Source organism: Quercus lobata, chromosome 5, assembly GCF_001633185.2.
Source record: "Quercus lobata isolate SW786 chromosome 5, ValleyOak3.0 Primary Assembly, whole genome shotgun sequence".
In the NCBI taxonomy this organism is placed as follows: Eukaryota; Viridiplantae; Streptophyta; class Magnoliopsida; order Fagales; family Fagaceae; genus Quercus; species Quercus lobata.
In genome coordinates, this window is record NC_044908.1 from 66155495 (window position 1) to 66177412 (window position 21918).

At 35.9% G+C, this 21918-nt stretch overlaps 1 protein-coding gene and 1 pseudogene across 2 annotated transcripts; both read left to right on the forward strand.

Moving 5' to 3' along the window:
• The first annotated feature begins 902 nt into the window (after positions 1–902).
• LOC115991994 lies at positions 903–3751 on the forward strand. Of its 2 annotated transcripts, XM_031116018.1 has the most exons (3): positions 903–1211; positions 1538–1611; positions 2245–3751. In XM_031116018.1, exon 3 carries the CDS (start codon positions 2261–2263, stop codon positions 3416–3418), a length of 1158 nt encoding a protein of 385 aa, XP_030971878.1. In that variant the 5' UTR covers positions 903–1211; positions 1538–1611; positions 2245–2260; the 3' UTR covers positions 3419–3751. The 2 variants fall into 2 exon arrangements, with proteins under 2 accessions (XP_030971878.1, XP_030971877.1); XM_031116017.1 differs by lacking the exon at positions 1538–1611.
• A 2253-nt stretch (positions 3752–6004) lies between these two features.
• LOC115990969 lies at positions 6005–16260 on the forward strand (annotated as a pseudogene).
• Positions 16261–21918: the final 5658 nt, after the last annotated feature.

Here is a 21918-nt window from a genome sequence, read left to right on the forward strand (position 1 = left end):
GATTAGGGTTTTCTGAGGTGTTGTTGCCGTGTTTTTGAGTGAGAGAAAAATTGTAGCCGCACTTTGTACTTTTCTCTGATAATAGTGAAATCTCTGCAACTCCGTAGACATAGGCAAATTGCCGAACCACGTAAATACTATCTTGTGCGTGTGATTGTTTTTTTTTTCTTTGACGTGTGTTTTTCTCTATTTTTTTTTTTTTTTTGGTTTCTTACAGGTTGGGATTTCGGTTAAATTCCCTACACAAAAAACATTGTAGAAAGGCAAAGAGTGAGTAACAAGTGTTAAAATTATAATAGGAGTATATGATTTGAATGAAAAAGGAGCTAGTCATCATATTATGGCCTGTGGATAGATCTAATTATCATCTAATTACTATATTTAGTTTAATGCTAGCCTGAAAGAAGAAAGACGAATTCTTCAAGCATCTTTTGAGACTGCCTAGCCTAGAGGATCTTGTCATTCTCTACATGCTAGCAAAATTGGTCTCTGCTGCAATTTTTAAAATTGAGATTTCCCATTTAACTTCACTAGAATTAAGAGCAAGTATTTATAGCGTGGTTCAATTGGTGATGAATAACAAAAATTTGATCAATTGCAACATTTTCTTCTTGGCCAAGGAGAGCAGGCACACACACTTTGACTTTTCAGACATGAAAAATAAACTTTAGAAAATTCCAAGTCCAAGGCGTATTTAACTGTTTCATTTGAATTCTGTAGCTAATGAAATTCTGCATGCAGGGACCAATCATTTACTTGGGTGGATACAGCTGTGACTTCTACTTTTCCCCATTTTTGTATTGAAGATGGGACAAAAAAAACTCATGGGTAGCATGTGAAGATAACCTTAACATATATATAAGTATTATTTAATTAGTTAATTGGGTTTTAGGTGAGCAATTTCAAAGTTTTGAACTTTGTATCCTTTCTGGGGTCAGATATCGTTAAAAAACAATTCATTCATCCTCTATAGCCTCCTTGACTAACCTGCAACTCCAACCTCAGACTCTCGAAGCTAGAGGCCATTTGAGACTGTCTCCATTTCTCTTTTAAAGTCAGCTTACACTAATACCCACAGGTCCTGAAATATATTCAGTGATGACATAAAGGAGTCAGAATTCTCCACATATATATGTTTCACAATCAAAATAGAGTTAGCCAAACTTTGCAGAAGAAAGAAATTTTGAGACGAGTTGGAGCAGAAGTTGGAGGTAAGCAAGAAAAATTTTAGCTACAACTAGTTGAGTTTTAATAACTCAGACAATTTCATATTTTGGAATTTTAGCAAATTTGGTAACAACATAGTTTTCCATCTAATTTAACAGGTATGTGGGTCATCTTTGGGAAATTTTAATTTCAATTATTGTGTCACTCTATTATTTTTCTGTCTTCACACTTTTTCCCTCTAGGCCACTTTGTATATGGGATAGAATTTACTCCTGGTGCAACATTACACTACTTCATATAATAAGATAAATATATATATATATATATATATATATATATATATACGTGATCCTTAAAATCTGGGTCGTAGGTGGAGGTTGGTTCCAGCAGCATCGAGCACTGAGCCAGGCCTAATCAGACAAGAAGAAGCCAAACCTTTTTTTGGTGTGTGTGTCTCCCAAATCCCAACTCATAAACAGAACCAAAGTTTAAACACTAAAATTAACTATTCGCACGGCTTCCATTCCATTTGTCTCATGGAATACACTGCCATTTTTAAATCTAACAGAAGAACAGCAGTTCTAAGAAACTACTGTTGAGAATCAAAGACAAGTGGACAACGGTCTTTGCTTATTTATTGAATCTTTCTAGTTGTTCTGTTTCTGAAGTTCATTCTTTTCTTTTTATGTGATTAGTATATATGGTCATCTTTGATCCCCATTACATACCTTAAATCTTTTGAACTTAGCAATTATTCTGTTCTACGAAAACAAAATAATGTTTTAAGCGCAATCATCCACCATTGTGAACATTTCTCATGTCCACAGAATTCATAGTAATAGCTTGAGTCATCTTCACCTTTCATTGTGCATATCCATTGACACTAAAAAAATTGGTTCCCCAAACAGGAAAGTCTATATTCCAGGAACCTTAGGAAATTTACTATATGAATCTTGTCTGTGAATTCAAAAGGTATGATATATATATATGTATGCTTCCTGTTTTCCACATTTTTAAGTATGCCTAATCACTGAATCCTTCTTTATCTGAATTTTTCTGATGCCCATCTCTTTCCAGGGTTCGGCCTTTTAAGATGGGATGCATATCTTCGAAATTCATGTCCAGATCAATCAGTTTTCATGAGGGGAAAAACCAGAACTTGCACAGGACATCCAATGACATTTCTGCCATGGACAAACTAATCATGTCTGGTAATGGGAGTGACCATAGCCTTGCTCTTGTTTGCACTGCTAACATGGTAATCAACACACTCCAGTCTTGGGATTTCAGTTCAAACACATGCCCCAAGCCAGCTATTGAACCTGTTAATTCTGAGATTGACACATCAAAGTTGATGGCGAGTCTAGATCAAGGAGAGGTAAAACAAGCACAACCAGCACCAGAACAAGTGGGATCCATTGATGCTCATCTTACTAGGCGGTCTAAGAGTTGTCATTGGTTTGAAGAGCATGAGCTCTCCTCGTTTGCTCTTGAGATTTCTGATGGGATTAGTGAAGATAAACCTTATTGGAGTCACAAGTGTAGGATACGCAATAGTAGTTTCCACACAGTTGAGGAATATGACTCAATGTTAGAAAAGATATCGTCTAGTGTGCTGCAAAGAGGCCTTGATGGCAAGGATTATGGTTCAGGAACCAAGGATCATCTCCTTGGCTCCAAATCTTCATCAAATATCTCTCATCATGCCAAGGATAAAGAGACTGGTTTGCAGGAAACAAAGCAATCATGCTTACATGGTAATGCTTTAGTACATGAGAACACTATGTTTAAAGAAACAGAAACCAAGGAGGTAACGCCAAGTTGGAAAACCAACAACAGCTCAAGTTCAGATCAAGAAAACCAACAAGTGACACCAATTCCTCGTGCTGCTCAAGTTGGAAACAACATTGAGAAAGGATTTAAAAGAAAGGCCATGGCCAAGGGGCTAGAATCACTGAGAATTCCCCCTCCCATTGAATTCCCAACAATTTCAAGTCTTAGGGAATGGCTTCATGCTGGGGATCAAGTATACTCTCCTGGGTCCTATGTCACCCCAAAGTTTGGTAACTATGCTTTGCCAATTCGAAGGAGTGTAGATGAAAGCAGTGAGGACTACATCTTCAATCCAGAATTGGTAACTGCATTTGAACAATGTATGCATGAACTTGAAGCAGAAGAAGAGAACATTCTCAAGCAAATTGTGGAGAATTTGGAGAAAGACTGTAATGAAGATAAGCAAGCCAAGGAATAGATCCTATCCTACATAGAAGACTAGAGTGTGTATTCCACAATCACCCCATTAGGAGAAACTGAGAAGTATGCCAACCAGAGTGTGTATTCCACTATTTCATCTGAATTTTGAAATTTTTGTGTTTTTTAGTTTGTTTTTTTAAGTTAAAACGCACACAAATTGTCAAGTTTTTTTTTCCTCTTGGTAAAATGTGGTGCATTTGATTTGGCCCTAAAATGGATGTTCTAATGTTCATAGGAAGTAGTTGGCAGCTGGTGGATTATTTTCCAGCAGTTTTACAAGTCATGTACAGCTAAAAATTTATGTAAATGAATAATAACAATAGCAAAGTTATTATGTCTTTTAAAATTTTGATTACCTTTCAGCAAGCTTCACATCTAATCTAAAAAGAATTCAAGCTCACGAACATTTTGAACTAGAAATCCCCATTATGTTATTAAAGAGACAAGTAGGAAATAAAAGATCATTTTATTCATTTATACAAACTGTCAATGAGAGTGTCAAACCTCAAAGGGGGTGTCATTATGTTTATCTATTTTGGATCCTTTTTTTTTTTTTTTTCTTGAAAGAAAAAAAAATTTTGGGCCCCCCGCCCAAAGGAAAAAAAATTCTGTTGATTATATTTTCTTATTTCTAGAGTTGCGCCTCCCTCCTCCAGAAACTTAGACTCCCTCACTTTTAATTAGCCTAGCCCAACTAGCAACTACTCAACTCAAAAACTTAACAAAAACAAAATTTTAAAATAAAGAATAAAAAATTCTAGTCAGCCTAGTATTAAAATACTAGCATTAGGTGTTCTAGATGTTAAATATGTAGTAATTAGAATACCAAATATCAAAAACACTACTGTGAGTACAATATTATTTGTCTTTGTTTGGTAGATAATTGCATCTTTTTTTTTTTTAGAATCAAAATGGGTGGTTCACGTGTGTTATCACAGCTAACCACACCCCACAGATATATCGCTTGTGAGTACCACTAGCATAATGGTGCCCGTGACTTGGACTCCACCCATGCACATCGTTTTTTTTTTAGAAACCAAAGTCCAAACCCTACACCCGTGGGGTATGAGGACTCGAACCTGAGTCTAGCACAGCCATCAAGAAGGGGGCAACCACTACGCCACACTAGTTGGTGATAGATAATTGCATCTTAATGTATTAAGAAACAATGATTTTGTGTATTTATCTTGGTTGATAGTTTGTTAATACTATATGGATACCTATTTGATTTTTTTTTCCTTATACTATCGTAGGTCCGCCATATACATAATCGAAAATAAATGGATACTCCTAATACCTAATTCCAGCCCATCAAGTCCTGTTGTTTATCTTAGTTAAAAATAATAAATAAATAAAAGAGAAGAAGAAAATTAAATTCTATCGTGTCCTTCATTAAAAAAAAAATCCGAGCTTAAAAAAAAAAAGGTAACAAATAGTTGAAGTCTACAAGACTACAAACACTGCATAGAAGACTATAAACACTGCATGAAACACGCTAACAGAGCCTTCAAAATTGCTCTATATAAACGTAGGAGAGGTGGTACGTCCACAATATTTTCACAACAAATCATAATGGGTTAGTTGTTATTGGTTTAAATTTGAACCTAACACTAAGATTACTTTTTTACCCTAACAAATAACAACCAATAACAACTTGCTATTTAGAATTTTTTGTAAAAATATTGTGAAAATGTTATAAACATATCATTTCTCATAAATGTAGAACATAGTTCAAACTAACGTAGAACACATTTCAAACTCATAGAGAGCAATTTTTCTTATCTGAGAGAGAGATCAAAATGTCTTCAACTAGTAAGTTTTTTTTTTTTTTTTTGGTTCTGTTCCTTCTTTCATTGGATTGGCTAAGTTTAGTCACATTGTTTTGTTTCTAATTTGTTTCCTTTATTCATTTATGCTTTGTTTTTGTTAATTATGGTTTGTTTGCAATGTTATATGTGAGGTATTTGCTTGGTCATTTCTTTTTTGTTTCCTTTATTCATTTATGTTTTGGTTTTGTTAAATATAGTTTGTTTGGTATATTATTAGGGAGGTATTTGGTTATTAGAGATCTTAAGTGGGGTATTTGTAGTATTTGCTAATACTTTGGTATTCGTGTGTGGGGTAATTTTTTATTCTATGTGTTGTGTGAAGTTGTTTGCCTTTTTTCTTTAAAAAAAAAAAAAAAAAAAAATTGAAAATCAAACGAAGAGAATGTTTTTGGTTTTCTGTTGAGGGAGGTGATTTCATTTATTAATATTTTTATCAAATTAGTTATTTATTTAGTTGAATTTCCTTCCCAAATGATAAATTCTTTTTTGATTACTTCAAATGATAAATTCTAATATATATGATAAGATTAAAGTTAAAATATATGAAATAATATTATGCTAACTAAATTGATTGATCCTTGAATCTTAAAAAAATAAATAAAAATTGATTGATCCTTAGAATTGAGTTGGACAAGTTACTTATTCAGCCATGTGTATCAAAGCCATCTTTTTTTTTTCTTTTTTCTTTTTGATACAAGATAAAAAGGCCATCATTAGTTTACAGTCACTCATTTTGTTTTGGAGTTAATAGTCTTATGACTTTTAGCAAAATTAATGTGAACATTGATGTTGTGCACTTGACAGGCTTTGAAGTTGTACCTTTTCTAATTCTGCTAACTATTGCGGGATGTGTTGGAAGACCACTTCCAAGTAAATTAGATGATGTTGACAAACAGCCCCTACAAACATCTAGGCCATATAACATTGCTCATCGAGGTTCAAATGGGGAGTTTCCTGAAGAAACTGCTGCTGCATACATGGTATGTCTCCTATCTACATGAAGTTTTATATATGTGATTGAAGCTTTGACTAAGATTTCCCATTTATTAATATTACATATTGATGTATTATACAAGGGCCTATGAATTTCGGTATATATTAGATCACCTTTTCTTCTAATTCTTTTGTTCAAATTTATCAAAGAATATGTAAAAACAACTATTGGCTGCTAATATATTACATCAAGTTAAAAAGTTGCCAAATTGCATGGATTTTAAATTATCAAGCAGCCTCCTTCTTTTGTGCTTAGCCATGAATTGTTATGTTATACTTATATATCATTTTATACCTTATAATTTTTCTGTGCAATAATGAATGGTCCCTAAACTTTATTTGGCATTGCAGAGAGCTATTGGAGAGGGGGCAGATTTCATAGAAACAGAAATTCTTGCCAGTAAAGATGGAGTGCTGATATGCTCTCATGATGTAACATTTGATCTTGATAATAGAACAAATATTGCAAACTTTAGTCAGTTTGCTGATCGAAAAAGAACCTATGAGGTCCAAGGTGTGAACATGACTGGGTGGTTTGTAGGTATGTATCAAAGCTACTCCTTGCATTTTTTTTTTTTCTACTTTTATGTTTCACGTGTAATTATGATTGTTTGACACATGACTTTTATGCTAAATTTATTAATCCCATTTTTATGTTTTTCATATATTGTCTCGAACATAAGTTACAATTCATCAATCTGACTCTATCTAACCTTGATTATGTGCAGTTGATTTTACATTGGAAGAACTGAAGTTACTAGGAGTGAATCAACGGTTCAGTTTTAGAGATCAACAATATAATGGTATGTTTCCCCTTTTTATTTTTAGTAAATCTTCTAAGTCCTTATTTGTTCTCCCTACTTTCCTCCGCATTCTAGACCATTTGTTGGCTCATAATAATTCGTTACTTAATGATGGAGTTTGTTCTACTTCGTATCGAGTTGTGATCAAACTTATATTAAACTATATCACCATAATAGACATGTATTGAGTCTGGATATAATTATTTTTATAAGCTATAGTATTGAATGTAAAAGATCTTCAAGATAAATAAAAAATAAAAAAAAATTATGCAACAAGAGCAGGAGGATCATATGATATGATCCTCCTGCTCTTGTTGCATAATTTTTTATTTTTAGCAATTCTTTTTATATCAACAAGGGATATGAATCATATCCCTTGTTGATATAAAAAGAATTGCTCTACTTTTTTTCTTATATATTGTCTGAACTTCAAGTCTTGATAGTACAAGGGTTGGTGGGAGCCCAACCAATTGGCTACAGCATTGGATTTAAATTTTGTAATGATGAATTTTCTTAAATTAAACCTGTTTATATCCTCTAATTTAAGTTTGCTTATGGTTTCCTCTAATTAAATATTATTAATTTCTTATTAAGTAAAAATATTCATAGACATAATTAATAGTGCTTTCTTCTCTTTTATATAATAGTCACATATAACAAGTTTGTCTTAATTCTTTTCAAAAAGCATTGTTCACTTGGAGATGTCCAAACTGCCTAATGCCGGTTTAAAATCATTACAACTTGTTTCAAATTTTATTCTTGTGTCTTTGAGTGAAATGAAAAGCCATAACATAGTTAAACATATTATGAAAAGGTTAATTGGATTTTAGTTTAAAAACTAAGATGATTTAGTAATGTATGTAAATTCTGTTTAAGATTACTAAAACTATCTCATTGATTAACCATAATTTCTTCAAAACCAATTCATCATTTGTTTTCCAGGGAAGTTTCCAATTATCACCTTCAAAGAATACATATCAATCGCACTGGATGCAAAAAGAGTCGTTGGAATATATCCAGAGATAAAGAATCCTGTTTTTATCAATAAACATGTAAGTGATTTTCCTTGTGTCATCATCATACTTGGAAGCAAGAAAATTATACCAACTCAACTCATAAGGTTTTGGTGCTCTTACGTGAGCTTACTTGAATTAGATAGTGATCTTGTATCTCCCTTATATTTCATCAAAAAACTACAGGTCAAATGGTCAGATGGGGAAGAAGTTTGAAGATAAGTTTGTGGAGACACTGATGAAATTTGCATACAAAGGTTCATATATGTCAAAAGAATGGCTAAAGCAACCTGCCTTTGTCCAGTCCTTTGCTCCAACTTCACTCACATATATTGCAAACCTCACTGACTTGCCCAAAATTTTCTTAATTCATGATGTGACGGTACTAAAAGAAGATACCAATCAGGTTTGTTCTTTGTTCTCATTCTGAAAATCCAATTGACTTTGTTGTTGGCAAGCAGATCAACTTTAATAATTTGTTGTTTAACATGACAAATAAGCTCGAAAATATTTAACTTCTAGGCGTGAATCATGTTGCTAGCCATATGTACATGGATGGCATTATAGTAGGGATGTTAGGCAATTTTTTATTTAATTAGGTGGCATAACTATTATTCAATATCTATGAGAGGTAGTGTTGTATTTGGCAAGGAACTCAAGGACGTGACCTCTTTGGGTATTGATAGCTTAATTTGATAATAGAAAATATTTTCCAATATAGTTTCAGAACAATAAAGAATTGTGTCTAAAAGTCCTAGTTTTGATATATATATTTAAATCATATTTTAGGTGAATTTCGTTCCATATCATCTATTTGCTCCACAACTGTACTTCTGATGCAGTCACTTTTTTTTTTTTTATCTGTTCCATACAGTGACTTTTCTAATTGTGTTCTTGATTGAATAAATGTTTTGTGCAGACATACTATGATATTACTTCAGATAGCTATCTTGATTTCATGAAGAACTATGTGGTTGGAATTGGACCTTGGAAGGATACAATTGTTACTACAAAAAACAATTATTTGAATGAAGTTACAGATCTTGTTGCCAAAGCACATGCTCGTGGCCTACAGGTGCATATATTTTCTTGGTGCATGATGTCTAAGATTTGTGAGCATTCACAGTAAAGTATCTAAAAAATTTAGTTTTTAGCAACTTAAAACACTACTTTATCTATTTTAACAACTCACTCTATAATACACCTTACAGCAAAGGTTTTATATTTTTTTTTTTAATAAATAACGTAAGAATATTATTAATAATAGAAAAATTGCCAATCTGACTACATTGGGGATGTACTATGGGGGCACAAATCAAGAAACAAAAGAACAACAGTCAAGAAAAGTAGAAAAGGAAGAACAAGAAAAATGAGAAACAACCACACTCCATTCAAAGAGAGTGTGTAAGAAAAAAGACTTAATCTACAACAAAGAACATTGACAACCCTCAAAGCTTCTAGCATTCTTTTCACGCCAAATGCACCAAATCAAGCAATGAGGCACTAATTTCCAAACATCAATGTGACGATGTCGTGCAAACTTTCCTTGCCAAGCCTCAAACAACTCAAGAACAATATGAGGCATAACCCATTGAATACCAAACAAGCAGAAAACCAAAGACCACAACTCCTAAATTATGGAGCAATGAAGTAGAAGATGATCCACCGACTCCCCACACCTCTTACACATATAGCACCAATCAAGCACTATCACTCGTCTATTACGAAGGTTGTCTATTGTTAAAATCTTACCTAAGGAAGCAAACCAAAAAAAGAAAGCTACCCATGGAGGAACCTTCGATTGCTATATCATTTTCCATGGAAAGGAAACAAGAGTAGGAGGGTAGAAGGAGCTATAATAACCTCTAACCTCAAAACATCTATTCCTTGCAGGCTTCCAACAAACCTTATCTGGGCCAAGCCCCCGCAGTGTCAAAGAATAGACCAACCCCATAAACCGGTCAAAGGCTTCTTCTTCCCAATCTTGTGGTGGACAACAAAATTGCACATTCCAATGAAACCTCCTAGCAGATCAACCTATAACTTCAGCCACTGAGGAATCCTTTGACCTACTAAGACAGTAAAGCTCTAGAAAGGCCTCTTGGAGAGTACAATCCCCACACCACACATGCTTCCAAAAATTCACTCTAGTACCATCCCCCACATCATAAACAAGGAGTTTAGAGAAGTTCAACCAGCCACTTTTAATGTATCTCCACAAGCTGACCTCATAAGGACTTGTCACCTTTTTCATACACCAACCACCCCAAATGTTCACATATTTTTCCTTTATAACCCTCCTCCATAAAGCATCAGTCTCCATGCCATACCTCCACAACCATTTTCCTAGCAAGGCAGAATTAAAGTTTCCCAACCGTCTTATACCCAACCCCCCAACCTGCATAGGCCTACATACCTTGACCCAATTAACTAAATGTATTTTAGGTTCACCACCAATCCCATTCCACAGAAAATCTCTCTGTAATTTCTCCATACACTTTGCCACCTTACCCGGTAAAGGACGAAGGGAAAGAAAGTATGTAGGTAAAGACAAGAGTGAGCTTTTAATGAGTGTCACCTTATTCCCTTTAGATAAATATATTCTCTTCCAACCAACTAATCTCCTCTCCATTCTCTCTAGGATAGGATTCCAAACAGATAAATCCTTAAATTTTGCACCTAATGGAAGGCCCAAATATTTCAAGGGCAAAGAAGACTGCCCACACCCCAACAGACCCACCAAAGCCTCCAAATTGTGTACCCCACCAACAGGAACCAACTCAGATTTCCCCAAATTAATACGAAGCCCTGACACCTCCTCAAATCTAGCAAGAATGGCTCTCAAATTAGCAATCTGAGAAGGTTTAGCATCACAAAAAATCAAAATGTCATCTGCAAATAAAAGGTGAGACACCATCACTAATGGACCAGCTGTACTACCCACAGAAAAGCCTAAGAATTGCCCAGCGGAGGCAGCCACATCCAACCTACAACTTAATGCCTCCATCACAAAATCAAACAACAAAGGAGATAAAGGATCCCCTTGCCGAAGCCCCCTAGAACTTCCAAAGAAATCAGAAGGGCTACCATTGATCAAAATGGAAAACTTTATAGTTGAAATGCAATACCTTATCCATTTTCTCCATTTCTCTGAGAAACCACAACGCTGAAGCATATACATTAAAAAATCCCAACTCACATGATCATACGCCTTCTCCACATCCAATTTACACAACACACCTGGAACTCCTAACTTCAATCTACTATCAATACATTCAGAAGCAATCAAGACGGAATCCAAAATCTATCTGCCCTTCACAAAAGCATTTTGTGAATCCAAAATAAGCCCATGCGCCACCCTACGAAGACAATTAGCCAACACCTTAGAAATAATCTTATAAATCCCACCAACTAAGCTAATAGGCCAAAAGTCTTTGACCTCCACAGCATCCACTTTCTTGGGAGTAAGGGCAAGGAACAAAGCATTAAGACTCTTCTCAAACACCGCCTGAGTATGGAAATTGTGGAAAACAGCCATAATTTCTGTTTTCAAAACCCCCCAACGAGATTGGAAGAATGCCATGGAAAAGCCATCCGAGCCAGGTGCCTTATCACCATTAAAATCATTGATCACCTTAAACACCTCTTCTTCCTCAAAAGGCCTATCTAGCCAACTTGCATCTTCCACCGAAATACTAGAAAAATCCACATCATCTAACACAGGTCTATGAGCCACATTCTCAAAATAAAGCTGCCTATAAAACTAAGAGATACAATTTGCTATAATAGCCAGGTCCAAAGACAACACCCCATCCACCATAAGCCTATCAATAGAATTAACCCTCCTATAAGAGTTAGCTATATGGTGGAAAATTTTAGTATTCCTGTCTCCTTCCCTAACACAAAGAACTCTAGATTTTTGCCTCCAACATATTTCTTCCAACAGAGTAGCTTTTCTAACTCATCACGAATTCTTCCCATTTCTACCCTTTCCTCCGCTGATAATCCCCGACTCTCCTCCATATTCTCTAGAACACTTAAGAGTCCTTCCACAATTTTTTAATTCGAATTTCAACATGACCAAACACCTCCACATTCCATCTTTTCAAATCATTTTTTAGGAGCTTTAATTTATTGGCCAGAATAAAACTCGGTGCACCATGAACCTGATAGGAATCCCACCAAGACCGAACCCTATCCACAAAAGCTTCATCCTTAAGCTACATATTCTCAAATCTAAATGGCATACTCCCTCTCTGAAAAGATCCACCCTCAAGGACAATTGGAAAGTGATCCAGGCACAACCTAGACATCCGTCTTTGAGAAACTGTTGGAAACTTATCCTCCCAATCTGCAGAAAACAAGAATTTGTCCAGCCTAGCCTTTGAAGCAACTTCTCTAGCATTTGACCAAGTAAAAGTACCCCCTTGCATGGCAGATCAATAAGACCCTGTTATAAAATAAAATTGGAAAACTCCCGCATAGCAGTAGTGAAAGAATTAGACCCCAATCATTCAGAAAGGAACCTAACCACATTAATGTCACCACCCACGCACCATGGGACACTCCACCAGCTATTTAAGCCACAGAGTTCCTCCCATAAAAACCTCTTATCTCGGTGTAAATTAGGACCATAAACACCAGTAAATGCCCAAACAAACTGATCTGGCACACTTGTAAACTTACAAGAAACCAAAAACCTCCCCTCTGCTTCCTCCATTTTATTTACTACCCGAGTGTCCCACATCACTAACACCCAACAGAAGCTCCACGAGAACCTAAGTAAGATAGATCAACATGTTGGCCACCCCACAAGCTACAAATCACTGCTCTATTAATCAGCCCCATTTTGGTTTCTTGAAGACAAACCACATCTGGCCCCCATTTCCTAATCAAATTTCTAACCCTGAGCCTTTTTTTCCTGCTCATTCAACCCCCTAACATTCCAAGAAATAATCTTCACATTCATTGATAAGGCACAACAGCCCGCTTTATTTGGATCTACTCAACATTCAAAGATGACAACAAATTCTTGCACTTCTTGCTTTATTTGGATCTACTCAACATTCAAAGATGACAACAAATTCTTCAACTCCCAATGACCTTTCTGGCCTAACTTGACCAACTTCATTTGATCACCCATCACAAGTTTTTGTTTATCTTTCTTTCTGGCCTCTATGGCTAGTAACAATCTTGTAATCTGCTCCTCAAAACCTTCCAACGAAGTGCCCACAGATTTCTTGAAAGCCTTTATCCTATTGGTTACCCATTGTGATAGTTGACAATTATCCACACTCTCCTTACACCCAATCTCCTTCACATAACTAGAACCCAACTCCAACAGACCTTCAATGGCCAATGGTACCACAACTAATAGCTCATCACCTCTCTCACAAGACCTCAACCTTTCATCAAATTCCCACATTTGACTCTCTGACCCGGGAACCATAGACGAAGACTCTACTAACCCCTCACCCTCATCTGCCCAACTAACCCTCTGCCCTTCATTAGTAATAGAAGCATTACCTGGTACACACTCTCCCTCCAAACTTGAGCCAACTGACATACAGTCTGGAGAACAATACAGTGACAATGGGAGTACTAATTGTTTGTCATCACGCAATTGTAATATCCAGTCTTTAGAATTACCCCAAGACTTATCCAAGTCTCCGACCAAATCCCTAATAGTGGGGCCAGGTAGATGAACTCCCTTAAAGTCAGAATCATAATTTGTAGTGACCGAACCTTCCGAACCAACAAAATCCTCTTCCCCATCTTCCGTTGCCACCTGAGAAGTCAATGACACCGACGCCAACACCATCGGGACACTACAGGTTGTTTCCGATTCACTGGATGCCTAGACCACCCCCACTAGCTTAACTAACATGGTGGAGGATTGAGTCTGATATATCGAACCACCAAAACCATCGGCACCCATCACTTCTGGTGCAATCGTAGAGGACATTGTGGCCGAGGACACCACCGACACCAACATCGACCTACTTAGGTCACCAATCGCTGATATCAGGTCATGGGATGCATGGGCCACCACCTCTAGTCCTATCGGCACGGTGGGTGTTGGAGCGAATCGGGTTGGGCTATGTTGACCACCCTCACCTGCAACAATTTCACTCCTACCTAAGCTCGGGTTAGCTAAGCAGGTCCTATGAGAAGTTTCCAAAACATGGGAGCCACTAATAGAACTCTCTCCAGCCTCAAAGTTACATGGGCTTGACAAACCCAAGCCCAAAGTAGACTCTTTACTTCCCAGAAAACCCACTGTTTTACTCAAAGTTGCGTGGGCTTTCTGATTGCATGGGCCCAGCCCCACTGTTTTATTCTGAACATTATTATTCTCCCTTGCTACCCAAATGCCAGCTTGTTTACCACCATTAACTCTATCCCAAGAGACCCGTTTCTTTCCAAACTCATTCATAGCCACAATCAACCCTCTTCTTAACCAATGTGACTTCCTATTATCACGTAACTTTCCAAACCCAACAATTTTTGAATTCGAATTAAACTTCAAAGGAATACTGAGCTGATTTCCTTCTGGGATTTTCTCCTCAATGATATTCTTACCATTAATACCACCCTCTCTACCCTCACCACCTCCCACAGCTGCCTAGAGAAAACTTTCGGCCTGAGTTTCAAAAACTACTACTTGTGTGCGAGAATTTTCACTCGAAGGCTCCAAATTATTCTTCACTACATCATCCTTTACCTTTTCTTTGATAAAAAGCTACTGAACAAGCTTCAACCTTGCCTGCACTAGAGCTTTGACAACTTCCACATAGGACCTGGCAGCATGAAATTTTGGGACTTGCTTATACTTGTATGGTACAAAATTCAATCCACCCAACGCATATTGGGAAGGTTCCAATATTCTTCTTAATTCAATTCCAAAAATTTTCCATCCTTGTTGTGACTTACCAGCAAGAATAATGATAATTCTCCGCAGCCCCCCTACCTTAAGCTCTGTCACAGATAAGTACTGTCCAAATGAGTTGGACCCCCGTTGCAAAGTGTAAGCGGCATCACCATCCCTAAACGTAAAAAATTGCTTAGGATTAACCCCAATCACGGTGTGTTCTAGACTCCGCATTACCCAAAGTGCTGCACTCTTACCCAAAAAAACCAATTGCATGTAATATTTTCCCCGTTCAAAAATCTTAAGGGAGTAGAAATTCCCTCCTTCCTCCACCACCAACTGAAACAATTTAGATTCAATAAAAAAAAACTTCTAAATCCACCCATACTGAACCAAGAAAACAAACTAAACAGGATTTCTGACTAATTCGAGGTAGCCAGGCCTCCAAAGAACCTATTGCCTAAGGCACTCATATTTCCTCTTGAGTATTTTTTTTGCCCCCCCCTTTAGGTGGAGTTCCAAGAAAGGCAATGTTTTTTTCCTTTGAACAACAGCTTTGGGGAAACTTCTCACTATAGATAACCTCAGGAGGTGGAGATTTGTTGTTCTAGGTAGGTGTTGCATGCACAAGAGGGATGGGGAAACTATTGATTATGTAGTTCTGCATAGCAAGGTGGCTAGAGAGCTTTGGAACATGGTTTCTTCATTGTTATAGGTAAGTCTTAATGCAGTGTATTAAGATTTTGCATGTTGTACAATATATTTGTCAAAAAAAATTTAATTTTTTTTTTAAAGGTTTTATGTTAACATTCAACACATTAAAATAATATAAACAACACAATAAAATAATATATTTAACACAATAACCAACAAACACAACCATCAATACATTAAAATACCTTTTTTTTTTAACACTCTATGTTAAAATATTATTTTTTGTTTTAAGTTTTGAGCTACAGTCGGTTGCTATAGATAGCAGCCCACTGTAGTTCAAAGTTAAATTTTTTTAAGTTTAGCTGCTTTGTTGTAGCCACAATTTTAGAGAATTGGTCGCTAAATTGACTTTTTTGTCAATTTAACAACCTCACTAGGAATGCGCTTAGGTAACTTATTAAGCATTATTGATAATAAGTTCTGTCTTCTCATTTCAAGTGCACCCTTATACCTTTCAAAATGAAAATTATTTCCTCCATTTTGAGTTCCACCAAGATCCATATATTGAATATGAATTCTGGATAAACAAGATGGGAATTGATGGACTCTTCACAGATTTCACAGGGAGCTTCCATAATTTCCAAGAATTGGCATCCCCTCTATCTCCTAAAAATTAATATAGTAAATTATGTGAGATTGTATCTATGATTGTCTCCTAGGATAAGACATTTCTCTTTAGTATCTTTTTTTTTCGAGAAACAAACACACAAACAGGAGAGGGGGAAAGGAGTTCTCTTTAGTATCTATACTATTATTTAAGGGGCTGCACCTATTTGGACCAGATTTTTTTTTTTCCAAAATACCCCCATTTCCCTAGGTTTAAATAGAAACAAAACTAAAGGATAATTTGGTAAAACTACGTCTTTTAACTCTCACTAAAACATTACCAACAAAATAGGACCACTTTTTTTTTTTGTGATAAATAGGACCACTCTCTTGGTTAAATGTTTTCAATTTTTTTTAATAGAATTTGTTTTCCTTACTCCATGATCTCACTTTTTTTTTTCCAAATATCTTTTTATTTATTTTGAATTTAAAGGAAAAAAAAAAAAAAAAAAAAAAAAAAAAAAAAACTCCTTCTATACTATTATTTAAGATGCTGCACCTATTTGGACCAGATTTTTTTTTTTTTTTCCAAAATACCCTTATTTCTCTAGGTTTAAATAGAGACAAAACTAAAGGATAATTTGGTAAAACTACGTTTTTTAACTCCCACTAAAACATTGCCAACAAAATAGGACCACTTTTTTTTTTTTTTTGGATAAATAGGACCACACTCTTGGTTAAACGTTTTCAATTTTTTTTTAATAGAATTTGTTTTCCTTACTCCATGATCTCACTTTTTTTTTTTTCCAAATATCTTCTTATTTATTTTTCTATACTATTATTTAAGGGGCTACACCTATTTGGATCAGATTTTTTTTTTTTCCAAAATACCCATATTTCCCTAAGTTTAAATAGAGACAAAACTAAAGGATAATTTGTTAAAATTACGTCTTTTAACTCCCACTAAAACATTGCCAACAAAATATAACTATTTTTTTTTGTGATAAATAGGACCACTCTTTTAGTTAAACGTTTTCAATTTTTTTAAATAGAATTTGTTTTCCTTACTCCATGATGAAAGTTCAAATATGTGTATAAACACCCTTGAACGTTTAGACCCCCAATTTATAAATTAACCAATTCAAGTTTTATGTCAAACAACTAGTGTGCGGAAAATGAACAAAAGCTATAATATAGAATTGGAAAAACTATCTAAACCAAATTAAAATCACAACCCACAACAGATAATAAAATGTAAAGATAAAAGGGAAGGAAGATGCAAACACAAAGACAACACGCGATATGTTATCGAAGAGGAAACCGAAGCCCTCGACGTAAAACCTCTCCGCCGCCCTCCAAGCAGTAAACAATCCACTAGAAAATGTAGTTGGGATACATGAACAGCAATAGACCCTCCAAGCCTAATCAACCCGATGTACCTAAGCCCTCCAAACTTCTTGCTCCAACTAGGTTGCGCCGAACCTTTTTCTTTTCTAACTTACCGGATTCCGCTATAATCCATAGCATCTGCCATCCTTGGCATCTTCCAATGCTTCCCAAAGTTCCAAAAACACTCAACACTCTAAATGAGTGTGGATAGTTTTTGGATAGAAATCTCCTCTCAATAGGTATAACAATGAGAGAGGGAATGAGAAGAGACTACAAAGATTTCTCTCTAAGAATGAGTAGCTCTTTCTAATTGGGTGGGTGTTTTGAAGAAACCTCTCTTAGGGTTTTTCTTTCTAAATGGTTATACATATTTTGTGGGAATGAGTGGTATTTATACTAGTGTGAGAATGGAATGCAAAGAGTCAATTTTTCCAAAACAGGGCTGGCTGGCGACTTGACCTCGCGACTTGACTGAGTCGCGAGTTCAAGTCGCGAGCTAACTGAGTGGCCAGTCTGGATTTTTGTCCTGTAGTGCTCCAGCTGGCATGACTGTTTAGCTCCCCTGCATGCTCTGCGCGTGTGCAACTTTTGGCAACTTGCAAGCCGCGAGCCTCCAACGAGATCCAACCGCGAGTCTCTACTTCACTGTACAGTCTTGAGCATTTCTTCACACTCTCTCACACACTACCCTTATATGATTCCCACCTAAATACAGGGTTTCTAAGTGCTGTATTACAAGCAAATTTGTCACGGAATAAAGCCAACACATGGTTGATTAAATTCAACCTTACAATCTCCCCCTTTGGCTATTCCGTGACAAAACACCCTAAAACAGACTCTAGACTTAAACGTGAGTTTGGGAATAATGGTAAAACTCACTCACACCTAAATCTAGAAGCTGTGAAACTCTTGAATCATATGAACATGAAACTCCTGAAACACAACAATACACCATGATCATTGTATGCAGAAAAACATGAAATGCATATGAAGCAAGCAATATGTGATCAAGCAAAAATTGAGTTAAGAAACAAAACATGGCTTGATCAAACAAGTAACCTCTACAAGGTAGTGATCACAGTGCTCATTCACACTTGGAATGAACACTTGAACATACAGGTTAACAAGAACAATGCAAGTTACTTGTATGCCCAACACTCAACCAATGCACAAAACACTAAGTATGTGCATCTAGGAACAATCCTACAAGGGCACAAGAGTAACAGTACTTAACAAGAAAATGCATGACATTTAGTTAAAAACACTAATTTAAACAAAGTATAAAAGGCTGCATAAAGCATGGTACAGACCATAAAGCCTACAGAAATGAAAACAAACCCTAAAAGCTTACAAAAGCAACATGGGTACAAACCACAAAATACTAAATAAAAACTTAAACAATATAAGCTAAAAGTGCTTAAAGTTTCTCCCCTTCAAAATGATGAGAAGCTGTGATGCACTAGGAACATATTTACTTGTAACCTGAAACACTTGCACAAAACACATTAGACCCTCAAGGTAAAGCAAGTAATAAAAGGACAAGTATAATGTAACAAGTAAATTGCGATCAAGTAAACATGATGTGAAATATGTGAGCAACTTGATCAAACACCAAAACAGTCATATAGAAATGACTACAATGATCACATAGCAAAGCAAACGATCATCCGAACATGCATTCAATGGAGCACAATAGCATAGGGATATATGCATGTCCAAAACACAAACATGATGCAATACAAGAAAACAAATATAAAGAGGAACAAACAAAACAAAGCTTTCTTATTAACTCAATATCTTCTCCCCCTTGGTATATGCATCTCCCCTATGGAATATCTTTCCCCCTACAAATGTGCATGAGAAATAGAATTTCTCCCCCTAAGAATGTGCACAAGAGTCTCTAAAGTATACTCTCCCCTTTTTTGTCAAGAATAGACAAAGGGTCAAGAAGAAACGAAGGCAAGAGATGAAGGTACGAACAATGCTAATGATGAATGAGGGGTGCGAGATGAATGAGAAAATGAAGCTCAAACCTAAGACAATGTAGAATGCTACAGAGCATAAGGTAGACATGATATACTAGGATGAAGAAGCAGGGTCTAGACCAATGCATGACAAGGGTAGTAAAGGTGTGTGCAAGAGGTGGCTGTGTGCAATGCATGACCAATGCATGAAAAATGCACATGTGGGGTAAGGTGTATTAAATACACAACCAATGAACCAAACATATTCCTAATGAGGAAACATGAGAAACCCCAAAGTTTGGTACTCATCGGAGTCCAAACAAGCGAGAAAATGTCTAAGAGGCATTTTATCAAACACCTAGCATGTACACTATGAACAATAATGTGAAACAATACATGAACATCATGAAATCCACCCTTAATACATGTTCTTTCTGCCACAAGGGGCCAACATCCAATGCAAATCAACAAAAAAAACCAATCCCATGAAGAAATTTGACAAAAAATAAGTTTTCCCAACCCCTATGATAAAAATCCCAACCAAGAGCACAAAATTCTCCAAAACATAATCTAAGGATCAAAATTAATGAAAAGAGTTTATAATTACCTTAGAATTGTTAATGGAATGAAAAACCATTCAAATTGGTTGGGTTTTGAAGTAAAAATATTGAAAGGGGGGTTTTAGAGAGGATGGAAGAGGTTTAAAACAAGTTTCCCATGAAAAAACTCTTTAAAAAGCTGATTCTGGGCGTTTCGCGACTGGCGAGTCGCAAGCTGAGTCGCGAGAGAGCCGCGAAACCCCTCTGTATGAACTCGCAGCTTGCAAGTCGCCAAAATGAGTGGCCAAAAATCGCAGCTTGCTGGCAGCTCACGCAAGTAGCCAAAATGAATAGCCAAAAATTCTGACACTTGTTTTTCAAAATAGAATATGTTTAAACATTGAAAAACAAAGTAGGCACTAAACAAGAACATAAAGAGTGATAAAAATCACTTCCAAAAATATATAAAATGATCAAAAATCTTTTTGGATTAATCCATATAAAATTGAGCACACACGCATCACATTTGGACAAGTACAATCTAACAAATGAATAAGACATTCATTAAACATTAGGCATGTGTGTTGTGTATGTGTATCAAATGTGGAATACTCCTTAGTCTAGAGTGAAGTTTCAATGATCAATTCAATCAAGTCATACACAACTAGTACTAAGTCAAGTGGTCTATCTCAATTATAGAAATGAACATATATGACCTCCCACAAGAAAATGATTACATACGATGAAACTTTTCATTTGGCTTCTTTAAAATTCATAGCATTTGATCATTTTGAATCAAAACATCTCATTTTGAGATCGATGCCTGAAATTTGTGATATTTCAAGTTGATGAACAAGCCTTTGGCTTTTTGGGCATCATACATTTTCATATAAGTCGCTTTCCTTTTTCCTAATCGAATACTAGTATGTGCGACGACTTTTGCAACTCATTATCTCTTTTCATTTTAAGATTTACATTTATTGAGCTCTTTAAGTAATAAAAATAAAAGAGTGGGAAGAGATATATGCACAAGTCTACGCATGTATCAAAACCAACATGACTATTGACTAATCATTCATGACAAGCTTGAAGATCGATTTACAACAATCACACAAAGATGTCAAGATTTTTCCCACAAAGATATAAGTGCAAAAATAACAAGCTAAGCTCGTAAATGCACAAAGCCATTTGTACAAAGGTACAAGGCCAAACTCACATGTGATATGTGCTCAAATATATACGATCAAATTTTTTGAATTTTTCACTTTTTATGTGGTTTTGGATTTTTTACTCACACAAAACTGAAATATAAAAGTAAGATAAAAAACAAAACAATGCATACAAATAAATTTAAGATGCACAAAATGCATGAAGATATGACATTTAATGCATGAAGGGTCCTACAAAGATCGAAAGAATTAGATCAAGGACCAAAAGAATTAGATCAAGGACCAAAAGAATTAGATCAAGGACCAAAAGAGCAAAAACTCAACCATAGGAACCCTTCCTCATCCAAACGGAATGATTGTTTGGAATGAGTGTCTCATGGGAAGTGAGACGAGGGTTGGAAGAATGAGAACCGGAGATGCACATAGACAAGGAGGTAAGAGCATTAACCACTTTCTTCAACAACTTACCATTTTCCATCCAATCCGGTTTAGCTTTCAAAGCACAACTTCCAAAAAGCTCAAGTTTCTCTTTTCTTTTGATTATCTTATGAGCTTGAAACTTAGAGCAATGAGGTCTTAGATGACCAAAGGCACCACAATGGTGACAAACAATGTGTTTAGGTCCACTAGGCTTTTTGGGAAAGGATCTAACAGCAAAGGTTTGTTCT